General features: G+C 38.9%; 1 protein-coding gene across 11 annotated transcripts in view; it reads left to right on the forward strand.

The window, feature by feature from the left end:
* Positions 1-12569, forward strand: part of magi2b (membrane associated guanylate kinase, WW and PDZ domain containing 2b) — a 161447-nt gene that overhangs the window by 122773 nt on the left and 26105 nt on the right. For all 11 annotated transcript variants that reach the window (XM_017690309.2, XM_017690310.2, XM_017690307.2 and 8 more), the window contains one exon: positions 5321-5352. In XM_017690309.2, the coding sequence (XP_017545798.1) occupies positions 5321-5352 (32 nt within the window). The remainder of the gene's footprint in view (positions 1-5320; positions 5353-12569) is intronic.

Here is a 12569-nt window from a genome sequence, read left to right on the forward strand (position 1 = left end):
CTAAGACTGCAGATGATTTTTTAAACATGCGTAAGGCCTGCAGCAACCTCCTCCATCATGTTATCCGTTTTCAGATCTCTCTCAGTTTGTCTCAGGGCCGAGCTCGTGCTGAGTGAGGATGGAGGCTCAATGGCTTGGCAGGAGTGCACATTTGCTAAAGGCTTCACGTTCGGCTCGTAGCGATGCCAAGCTCCGTCCCGGTCAGATAGCCTCTGATGTAATCCTGTTAGTTTAAGCAGGCATACAAATGCCTTGCTCTTGCCTCTTCCTCTCACACGTGTGCATACAGACACACAAAAGACAAACACACACACACACACAGAGCACACTGTGTATCTAATTAGAAGGGAGCAGGATAGAATTCTGTGATATTTGAAAACGTTTTCATGACACACGGTATGTAGCATGATATCAGAGTGTGCCAGCAAAGCAGCAGTGCCACAGAAAAATGTATAAATAAATAAAATAAATTGACATCTAATTAGCTGCTCAATACTGAACACTTTATACTGCCTGTTGCAACTTACATGCTCTCGATTAACTCATTCTTTACAGGAGACTTTCTTTCCAAGAAATCACCAGGGATATTTTTCCCCACCTTTTTTTTTCAATTTTCAACTTTTCACAGTCCAAATAATCCCAATCACAAATTTAAACTTATTAATCGGTAAAACCTTACTCCACATCTTAAAAGTCTGGTTTCTGTGTTCTAGTCTTCTTTTTTGTCTATTTCCTTTTCTCAGTAAGGGTGTCTTGGCAGCTACATGTCCTTTCAGACTCATAGTGTTGTCTTCTCACAGTGGAAGGAAGAACAGAAACATGAGTGGAGCTTGATTTTCTCCTCTCTCTCAAAGATTAAAGATCTAAGTCTGGACAGTTTTGATGGTCCGTTGTCTTACCCCTTCCTTATGAAAGTAGATTCAGTTACATTCTGTTATATCAAATCTCAGAAATATTTCCTGAAAAAGAATAACTGAAAGAATAAATGAAATGTGATCTGTAACTTTTATTTAGTGATTTTTTTTTTTAGCCATTGTCAATTCCCAGACACTAACTAAGTCTGCTCTAGCACACGATGCTACCAAGCTAGCATATGCTTCCTCAGAGACATGTGAAGCGACACTACATGTTTTTTTAACTTGTGATGTCATTGGACAGCTCTATATGCTTGGAGTAGACCGCTGTCAATGCTGTTAAGTCAGCTAACAGACACCCAGAGAGACGAGGACCGTTGTACCCATTGTACCTACTCAAAGGGAACGAGACCAGTTATGTTCACTCTTGCTAATAGATGGTTGCATTACCTGAGAGTTTCTGTTGTGACATACATTGTTGTGATAATAAAAGCGTATCATCATATTGCTCACCCCTAGTGCTTGGATCAGGATACAGAGAGCAGTGTGAGGTGGGGCCACACGTCATGGTGCGAGAATAAGAGGCTGAATCGTTCTCAGCTCACTCATAAAAACATTGCCAGCTTCTGCATTTCTGTTTGCTCTCTAATTTGTAATCTTCACAGGTTTTAATTAAATCACAGAGGCATCCCCAAATGTCAGCTGCACACATCCAGCATAATTACCCAAACCTGCTTTAAACCACTGTCAGCTTCTCCGAGGCTTTTGCATTCTTTTATTCTTAGCAGCATGGCATGGCCTTTTATGAGACTGTGATCAGCCTTTCACTGTCAATGTATTTTGCCCACGTAGTATACTATGATTTTTTTTATGCTTTTATGACGAAAAGGACCATAATGCATTGAAACGGAAATGAATATACAGAAAAAGGTAATACAGTGTTTATCATCATTTTTGTACCAGAGAAAATACTTGTATTTGTGGGTTTCTTTGGTCGCTCATGCGGCTGTCTTGCTTTTTCTTTCTTGCTTTTTCTGCCACTGTAAAAAAAACTCTGTTTGGAGGGCCATATAGCCCTAACACTTCACCCTACCCCTCTGTCTCAACTACAGTTGGGACACCCTATCCCTAGATGTGTATGTGCAAAAAGAAGGGCTAAGGGCTCTGGTGAAGTGGTGAAGGGGTGAAATGGGATTGGGCCAAAATGTGCTGTAATTTTTGCACAGGCCACATTTTATGTTTTGTTTTTCCCCCCAATATGTTCAGCAAATAAACTGATTTTTGCATTAAAATGTGCAGAAGTATGTTTTCTGTAGTGGATCTTATTTTCTAACATGTAATGTTGCATATGACCACACGTTGCTTCTCCTCTCTATATACTCTGTAGGGTCACATTTTAGGACAAAAGTTTCCACACAGTTCTGCTTGTCCTCGCATGAACTCGGTTCTGCTCTAAATAAAAAACAGCCTGGACTTTCAGTGCCACTGCACTGGCGTATGCCCTCTCCTTGGGGAAGGAGAGAGGACATTTGAGCCACGAGAGTTTTCATTTCTCTTTCCTGCATCACACATAACTGCCCAGACTCATCAGACGCATCTGCTCACCTGAGGTGAACGAAACCCGTCCGCTCTGCATCTCTTTATTCATTCCTTAGAAGCCACAGTTATTGTGGCCGGTAACTAAAGCATGTTGTAATTAGATATCTTGTTGTAGCTTGTTGAAACAAGCTGGGACATTCTGTTGAAATGTGCAGGTTCTCTACTTTCAATCCAAACTACATTTCTGTTTGTTAGGAGAAGATATTTTTAGGGCTTGAACAGCATTTTACAGACGTCATAGTCATGTTTCTGAATGAGTTCTTAAATACTAGTCCTCAAAATCACCCTTTAAAAATATAATATAGTAGTTTTGGTTCTCTGTGCGACGTAACGCATATGCTTCGATTTTAATCAATAGTTCAGTATCTAATGTACAACAAAATCACACTTTTACAAACTGTGATTTATTACTGAAGGTGAGGCCCAAATTCCATAAAGATCTAATGTAATTACTCCTATTGTATCCAGTGTTGTAAACTGTACTTAAAATTGTAATTCACTGAGTGATGATCCTCTTGTGGTAGTTGCAGAGCAGCTGCCCTGTACTTACTGAGTGTGGAGGAGACCTTTCTCTGATGCCACCCTAAAAACTTACAATGGTGATTTTGTGAGTCGAGGCACTGCAGTCTAGATGGCAGTTCTCTGATAAGGATAGCTAAACTTACATATTTACAATGATTCATCAAACTAGTCGTGCCTCCAAGGCATAGCAACCTCTCATCTTTTGTACTGACCATTTTTCTTATGATCTGGTGATTTAAACTGGTCCCACATGTGAATTCTGAGGCATCACTGATTTTTTGGCTTCAGTAGCTATGTGGAAACCAGTGCTGTTTCATAAGCTCTAAGACGAGGTGACATGGCATTATTTTATGATACATTCAACAAAACCAGCTAACACTTTTGTATATAATGAGTTTTTGAAAAGAATGATAGCTGACATGTAACGAAAAATGCATTTTTATTTATCTAATAAAGGTGGTATTAATTATAATATCATATAATGAAAAATGCCTTTTTATTTCTCTAATAAAGGTGGTATTAATCATAACATAACACTGATATTTCTTGTATGTGTAAAGGTCACGCTCAGCAACGTATATCATGATGAAAGAAAAACCTTGAAAGGGTGTAATGTGTTTTGGGGCAAAACCCTTCATATATAAACAATAACTGTCCTATCTAAAGGCTGCTTATCCTACTGAGTGGGTGGAGCTTTTCGCAGCAGTAGGGCAGAAGACAGGAAACGCCCTGGACAGGTCACCAGTCCATCAAAGGGGAGACACACTGACCTATACACACAAACACTTAGGAGCAATTTAGCATCTTCTGTACACCTGACTGCATGTTTCCGGACTGTGGGTGGAAACCCACACAGACTTGGGGCAACCATGCAAACTCCACACAGAAAGGACCCTGGCCACTCAGCCAGGGAACCGAACCCTGACCCTTCTCGCTGTGAGCCGACAGTACAAATAACAAATGTTGTCATTAAGGTTGCGGTTTTTGTGCTTTCAAAGATAATCAAAGGGTATCTGACTTACTAGAGCAGCCCTAACTATTTTGTTGTGATTTGAATTTGGTGAAAATGATTGTTGCAGGTACAACGAAAGACAATTCAGAAGTACAGATTCGATCCTGTCTATGCAGAATGTACATTGAATAGAACAGTCCTTAAAAGTTCCTATAATGTCAGTACTGAAAATTTCAAATCTAAACGTCAAATTTATTATTATTTTTTAATTTGCTGTTAGAGATATTATATTTAGGGATGTCCAGCTTGGGCACATTTTAATGCATGAGACATCTGCTGAAATAAACTCAATCCAGCTCCAATCTTTTGTTGTGTTCTTGTGCTGTTTTGTCTTTGAGGCACCCTAAACAGACGTTATGCAGCCATGAGGAGCGTTTTCACTGTTGAACTGTTTTAAAGAGGAAGCTTAAAAGATCAAATCTGCAGCTCTAGTGTTTACGCTCTGTTTAAACTAGCTGCCTTTCATCTAAAGGAGTCATCTTGTATACTAAACTAATCCAGAATTGTCCGCCTGCCTAAATATCCGGGACTAGAGAAAAGCAGAACTAACTGTCAAACACACTGAAAAGACCAAGTAAGAATCATGCAATCTTACAGTATATATGTCTGTGTTTTTTCAGCCAATAGACTTGAATAAATGTTTCGTACATGCCATATTTGAGAGCGTGCATTGTTTTGCGGTTGAAATTGTATTATTTTTCTTATGCTGAAATCTTAAAAGGATTGACTTTTAAAGACTTTTTAAAACTTTGCAGCAACTCTGTGTAATTGTAACATATTTAAATGATGTTTCTTATGCAGTTATGCAATTACATTTGCAAAGCATAGCAAAATGAGAGTCATGACTCCAAAACTCTAAGGATTAATCATACAGCACACGTCTAATTTTAGCTCCTTTTGTTTTATTTGTTTTTTATTGTGTTGCATCATTTTGCACTGATTTGCTGTGTACCTACTGATCTGTAGACTGTCCTGAACTCTTAGTACAGCATGTAAGACTCTCTGTATTAATTATAATCCTGAGCCCTGCCTGGAGCTAATGATGTAATTATCTTGCAAATAAACGCAACAAAACTCCACTCATTTCGGTGCAGGCAACATTCAAAAAAATAAAAAGGGAGGAGATAGATGGTGAATGCTGTGTGGCTGTTACGAAACCGCATTAACGTCCTCCTTTGTGGAGAAGCACGGCCCAGTTGTAGTCAGGAAGGGACTGACAGTTCAGCGCTGGATTGTGATTTAATCCCACTCTCTTTCTCTCTCTTTCTCCGTTGTTTTTGTCTTTGTTTTTCTTTCTCTCTTTTCTTTCTCGCTCTCTTTTTCTCTTTGTTAGGACACTTCTCTCACTGGGATGGCGCCAAACAGGTAAATATTTTCTTGCTGAGTTATTCTCTATAAAGTGTGATGTGTGATGTGTTCAGCTACTGTGAATAAGTCAGCGCTGTTTGACTTATCGCTGTAGAAAAGCTTGTTTTTTCTTTACAGTTGACATGGCTGTGTTCACACTGCATGTAAATGTTGCCCAAATATGATCTTATTCTTCGTATTTGAAAAATTATATGTGATTAGTTTCTTGTGTGATAGTGTAAACAGTGAAAAACACCCTGAATATGACAGTTTCAGTTCTGATTAGGCCCTATTTCATGTTACTAGCACCTAATACGTATCTGATATGTGGATATTAGTGATGTGCATCTGTATCTGAGCGCTCAGTTAACTCTTCCAGGTGACCGTGTTTCAGTATTGAAATCACTGTTTGGATATTTCATCACAGGAAGATGAAGAAAATATTCAGCCACATTATACAGCTGATTTTATGCTTTAACTGACCTGTAAAGCGTTTAGTCTGTATTTGTGAGTAAATCTCATGTTACACTATGCGAGTGCCGGAACGTGAGTGCACTGCCAAGGATGTGTTGTTAAGGACGTGACTCAGAAGGCAAAGATGGATAGACTCGGCTGATGTTAATGTAAGGTCCAGAAACAATTCAACTATATTTCTCTGGCAAACTGACAAGTTGGCACATCGTCCACTGAAGAGGAAAAAATCTCCCATAGAACACACAGTTGTTCTAGCTGATTAGCTCTGAGGAGTCTAATGTTACTACCTTCCTATGTCCCTCGGCTATTTTTGAATAATAAAACGTTTTGATGTTTTCCTCTGCGTGATGCTAAATTTTGATGCAGTATGAGTGCCATCACCTAAAAGGGAAAAAGCACAGCTCTGCATTAATTGCAGCTGAAATGACTTTTTTTTTTTTCTTTTTTTGGCTTTGTCTTTTTTCTCTTAATTATCTGTGGGTAACCAGATATCCATTTAGGTCTTAATACTTCAAATATCAAAATTAGTTGGCATGCACATCCCCAGCAACAATGCAACCTCAGTCTGAATAGGCAGAATAGAATTCATGTAAATTTTATGTCAATTCAACTTAATTTTCATTACACTGTTATACATACAACAAGAACAGAAGCCATCGAAGGCCTGGCAAAAATGATGCTGAATGCTGTTTCATGTCTGAATTTCTACAAAACTGAAGTTGGCTTTCTTAATTTGAATTTTCAGTTTCATCTTAAATGGAGCATCAGTTACATTGTGGCATCTGAATGTAACTGCTGCACCATATAATGTGTAATTTAACTAAGCAAACTTCAGCTTTGTTGAAGTTCACAAGTCATTTCTCTCATACATACCATCAGACGCTGCTGGAATTTGGGAAACAATATAGTCGTCCATACTATTAGTACAAGGTTGTCCACAGCTTGTTTCACACTTAAGTCTCTGACCGTGGTGTTGATGCAGCAGATTGAGTAAGGGAGCTTCTTGGGTAGCTAAAGCACAGTAATCGCTGTGGTGTTAGAAGAATGCTAATCCCAGAAGATTTTGTTTCTGCTGCCTCAAAAATAAAGTGGACTACTTCAAATGTAACAGGCTAGACAGTGAGAGGTGATTAAGAGTCTGCTGCATTTGGTTTTCAGGAGAAAAGGACAAAAAGAAGAGCCATTTTGTCCTTTCAACAAAAATCTAACCACCTTGAGAGCCACAACATTTTATGTCCATTTTACCATCTTGACTGTAAATATGTCTCAGTATGTGCTAAAGTACTAGTATAGGCTAAAATTATAATATAAATGAAAACACAGGCTTAGTTTGCTTTGCTTTAAGCTTTAGCTCAGCCACTTTTCCCGCATCTCCAGCAGAACAGTTTCTAGTAAAATGTCTCTCAACATTTGACATTTTACGAGGCTGAAGTGGCTTCTCATTCACCAGATTCTTGTTCTAATTTTCCCATTCCACCTTAAATGATGCCTGAGCTGCTAGAATGTAACTGCTGTTCCATTTAAGGTGGAGTAGTTACATTCTGGCACCTCAGAATGTATCTGTGCTCTCAAAACTGGAATCAGTCTTGTTGCAGATTAAATGTATCAGGAAACCATCTGAACTGCTTATAAATGCTACTAGTGAGGCGAGACTGCTGTCTGCATTGCTATAATGACCAGCAGTCTGCTTGCCAACCTTCAGGATCAAAAGTTGATGAATTAGCAGTTATAGGCTACATTACCTCCAGTGTTTAAGACCATTTATTCCTAAAACTGTATTAGAGCAATCAACAGAGCTTTATTTTAGTGCAAAGGAGGAATTATTTATTTTTTTATCTAAAAAATCTAATTCTGCTGTGGAGCTGCAACAGGGCAGTAGAAGAGCCACATGTTACCAACCCTTTGGCTAAAGGGAATAATGTTAGCATAGTTTGCGCTGTTTGTCTGTTTCCTCGTCTGTTTTTATTGTGGCAAATGAATCATAAGGAAAAATAGAGCACAGCTGTGTTTGTTTGCTGAGTAGATCTGTATTGTTTTGCACATGTGGGTGGGTTATTGACTAATGACTAATGTCAGTTATAGGTCACATTACAAAGATTATGTGAACGACCCAAAATACCGGATTTGGAAAATAAATCGGATTTGGGCTACTTGAACCTCCAGTCTGAACATAGCCATTATTTCCGAAAACAAAGTCCTATTAAAAACCGAAAAACCCATCCATATTCCAGTCATGGATATTAAGGAAAGATATAATTGGGAGTCTTATAATGGCAGTGGAATATGAATACAGATATTACGCCTTTCTTTCCCTATCTGCACTGACAGTGCTGAAAGATCTGACAGCCTCATGGGGTAAAGGATCAAATCGCATCTTTGTGTAGCATAATAGGATTTGGCTTCCAGTGGAGGTTGCCCTTAAATACTGATCTGGGACCAGCTCTGCCTCCTGTAGCCTGATCCAGGGTTTGTTCCAGGAGACGGCGCAGTGCTGAGCTTGGATCTGTAGTAAGCAGGCGATTTCTGCCTGCACCACTGGCCCAACTGGTTACTTCCATCCTGTACCGTCTGCTTTACTGTGTCGAGAAATCTGAAAGGAAAATGAAGGGGGTGACAGATGCATTAATGCAGTCGCCACGGGTGGCCTGCCCAATCAGTATGCTTTCCATGTTACTGCATTAGCAAACAAAGCCCTGTAACTGATGGAGAAGTATGTGTGTGTGCACGTAAAGGCAGAATGTGTTTGTCATGAAGAGAAATTATTCCGAGTCCAACGATTATGCAGATGATTCTCAATTGATATTCCTCTACCTCTGTCCCTGAGATCTCCCTTTTTCATCATGCTGTCATAGGAAGTGAATTGCTCTGCCAGACCATGAACAAGCTTTTCCAGCCTTGCCTCTCAGCTGAATCTAAAACGCCACAGCTGTCTTATTGTGATTTTCTGCCCCCCCCCACCTCGCTCCTATCTGTGGATTATGGTGTAGTATATTCCAGTGTTTTATCATTGCTGAAATGTGACCCTGAACCTTCCAGCACTTTATTCCTTGAAGAGCTTTGGAAGATTATTTCCAAGATGAAAAAAAAAGAGTTTTTTTTACAGCGCTATGTCAAATAAAGATGTATAAGGTGTGTATATTGTGTAGTGTACTGTGGGTTCATCTCACGTCTTTAAATTGCCTTTCCTTCCTTTAGTCTAGAAGTGAGGATGACGGAATCGGCAGCAAATGAGACATACTCTTATCATTTTCATCACTTGTTTCTTGTTAGCAACATAACCGACTGTATTGACACATTTTATTATCAACTGACCTTTCACATAGGCATGTTTATTGAATTTCAACCACATCAACAATTTAATTAACTTTAATTAACCTTTTGCAGTACCATCCCATCAACTGTAATCATCTGGTAACTGCACCAACCAAGAGGAGGTGGGAAAATCATATCACAGGCCTATGTCACACGTGTCAAACCAGAGAGATATTGAACAGGATGTATGAGCGTGTCTTTTATTTGCAAAGCAAAATACACTCAAAAGAAAATGAAAATAATATAACAAATATATATTAATAATATAAATATATAAAATATAATGTGATAACTATTATATACAAAATATTACAGAATTATTTGAACATTTGTTTAAAAAATATAGAGCTGTGCAAGTAAGAATTATGTTACAGAAAAGTTATTGTAATACAGTAAAGAGGTTTGTTAGGTTCAGTGTAAGTGTAAAATGTGAGGTGTCCAATGTGGTCAATGAGCGCTACAGCTCCGGAGACAAAACCTTTAGCATGTCTGGTTGTGCTGGCTTTGAAGGCCCTGAGTCTTCTACCAGAGGACAGTGGCTGGAAGAGGTGATGTCTAGGATGAGAAGGGTCAGATATAATTTTACCAGTGTGCTTAGTCAACCTGCTGTTGTAGAATGAGCAATAATAGAGAAAGGGGTGGAGCCATACTAGGGAAACCATCACACCACATGCAAATAAGACTTCCACATAGGATGCACCCCTGTTTCCTTGCTCTGGAGCCTCCTCTCTGCTCACTACTCAATTCCTCAGAACTGAAACGTCCTTAAAGATGGATTTTCATTGATTTCCAGGCTGGAGGATATTGGAGCAAGGAATCGAGGAGACATCAAATAGCGTAATGAGATGACCCTTACATCTCCCAAAGTACCCAGACATCCTTCTCATTGTGAATTCAGTTACTTTCAAGACTGTGGCTGCAACCAAAAGGATGCCTCTTTATTAGTAAGATGTGCTATATGGATAATTCCATTGAGTTCAATTGAGAAGTCAGAGTTGAAAATATGCTTTTAGTTGACTTTAGACTAAAATGCTTTTGCTACCCTTAGTTATGCTAACCTTAATGTTTACTTACTGTTTATTTATTTGAAAGAAAAATTCGCTACCACTACAAAAACAAGGGCTCAGCTGTTTCGGTAGTGACTGTTTTGGTAGTGACAACGTTAGATCATTTTAAGACTAACTCGCTAAAAATGCTAGCTTGACTTAGAGGCACAACTTGAGCAGTTCTACACATAACATAATAAAAGTTTATTTAATTTAAGAAAAAATTGTGTTTCAGTAGTGACAATTCTTAATAGTACTGGTACAGACTTTTCAAATTTTGCTGCACATTTACTTCAAAATAATGGGATCTAACTGTTCACCATGTGGCCATGAGGGACTGGGAGGCAGCCTCACTTCCTGCTCGAGTTCAGTCACATTGCTGTACACTGTTTATGTTAGCATTGCATCATGTGGACATGTAGCATTTCTGAGAAAGTGCATAACCAACTCTCCAGACAGTCACAGAATTGTGGGGTAGAGTTCCTGCACAGTGGTGTACGTACTTTCTCTGAAGCGCAGGTGTCAGAATCTCTGCACACAGAAATGTAATCTCCATAGAAAAGCATTTTCAGTTGAGTGGAGCACTGAAGCAGCCAGAGCACAATGCCAAGTGTTGACTAGAGGGCTGTAAAGCTCTTTGTCGTTTGACTGTGGAGCAGTGAAATTGCGTTCTCTGGACTGATGGAGTACCATCGAACACCTTCAGGATGCTCTCATGGCTGAATGGATTCAGCAGCATCTTTCTAACATCTAGTGTAAAGCCTTTCCAGAAGAGTAAAGACTACTGTAACTGCAGAAAAGAGAGACAAACTGCATATTTAAAAAAATAATAAATAAAATAATAATAATAAATTAATATAGCACATTTCATACATTGAAATTCAGCTCAGAGTGCTTTAGAAATTGTTAGAATCATAACGATCAGTAAAAATCCTGGTTCAGCACAACATTAAAAAGATGAAAAAAGTAATAAATAATTGAAATGATAAAACAGTTGAATAGAAAACAATTGAAAGATAAAGCATATATAAAATAGAGAACAGCTACATTTAAAAAATGTTCTTAAGCTGCTTTCTAATTCAGTTCAGACAACATTGCCACAAATCAGCTTTACAGAAAATCCAGGTCCAAGTACCAAATGAATAAGCCAAGGGTGACTGTGAAGAGAAACCCCCCCCCCCCTAAGAGCAAGACTCTTAACTCTGCTAACTGAGGACTCAGGTATTATACCTGTTTTTTTTTTTTTTTTTGGAAGTGTTGATTAATAGGTGCCTGGATACTTTGGAACATAGCAGAGATCCCCCTTCATTTATTTATATGGTCCATATATTATATATTATATATAGAGCATCAGGAAAAATGCAGAAAACATTTAACAGAAAGCTACACAGAAGCCTCAACTATTAGATCAGTTTTCAGTACTTAGTGTGCTTCACTCTTTCCCTTTATTACAGCTTCCGCTCTTTTAAGGAGACTTCAGCTTTTAAGATTTTTTCAAATCGCCAAGGTTCAGTCTTAGAAGTTGGTTGCATTTTGTTTTTTAATGATCAAACTCTGGGGTGGTCAGTCCTTTGTATGGAGAACACAAGCTTCTTTGTTTGTTTTGAAAATGCTTTATTTTTTTGTCTATTTTCTTTTCTTAGTAAGGGCATTTTTGCAGGTCCACGTCCTTTCAGACTCATAGCGTTGGATGGAAGAATTTTTGAGATCTAAATCAAGAGAGGAGTTTGATTTTCTCCTCTCTCTCACAGGTTAAAGCTTTAATTTGATGGGGACAGTTTTGGTGATCTGGCAGGTCTTCCTCAGTTGTTAGAAGTGTTACTTTCTCTGTATCTTTCATGGCTGTGTTGATGTTGAAATTAAATCTCTGACTTGAATCTCTTACTTTTGCATGGTACTGTAAAAAGCTGCTTTCTGTAGAACTCCACCCTCATTCAGCATGAGAAGCATTAGCAGAGCATTAGAAATGGAATGAAGAGCTAACAGGTACTGGGATTCGTACTGCCTGAGGCGTCTGACTGAAGCACTGGTGATCTCCTTCCACGCTTCACACACACTCTCTCTCAGTGCTCAATCCGTCTCCCGCAGGGAGAGCCTGGTCTCTCTGCTTCACCAACATCTTTAATGGAGAGCGAGGGAATAATGAACAGGTTCACTTTTACCATGCACTCCCCCAGCTCATTTATCATTACATTTACTCGAATGCACAGTCCTACTCACTCTCTCACTCTCTCACTCTCTCACGTGTATGCATTTTGTATTTTATGACATTTTTACCAGTATGAAAAACAGAAAAGCACAGTCAAAGTTCATGTTTCCCTGATGTGAGTTCACGTCTGATGCAATAGCCTGTTAAGCCTTTAGCTTTTCTATATAGCTCACAGCTTCTGTGCACCGCCTAAG

This window comes from Pygocentrus nattereri, chromosome 8 (assembly GCF_015220715.1).
Source record: "Pygocentrus nattereri isolate fPygNat1 chromosome 8, fPygNat1.pri, whole genome shotgun sequence".
Classification (NCBI taxonomy): Eukaryota; Metazoa; Chordata; class Actinopteri; order Characiformes; family Serrasalmidae; genus Pygocentrus; species Pygocentrus nattereri.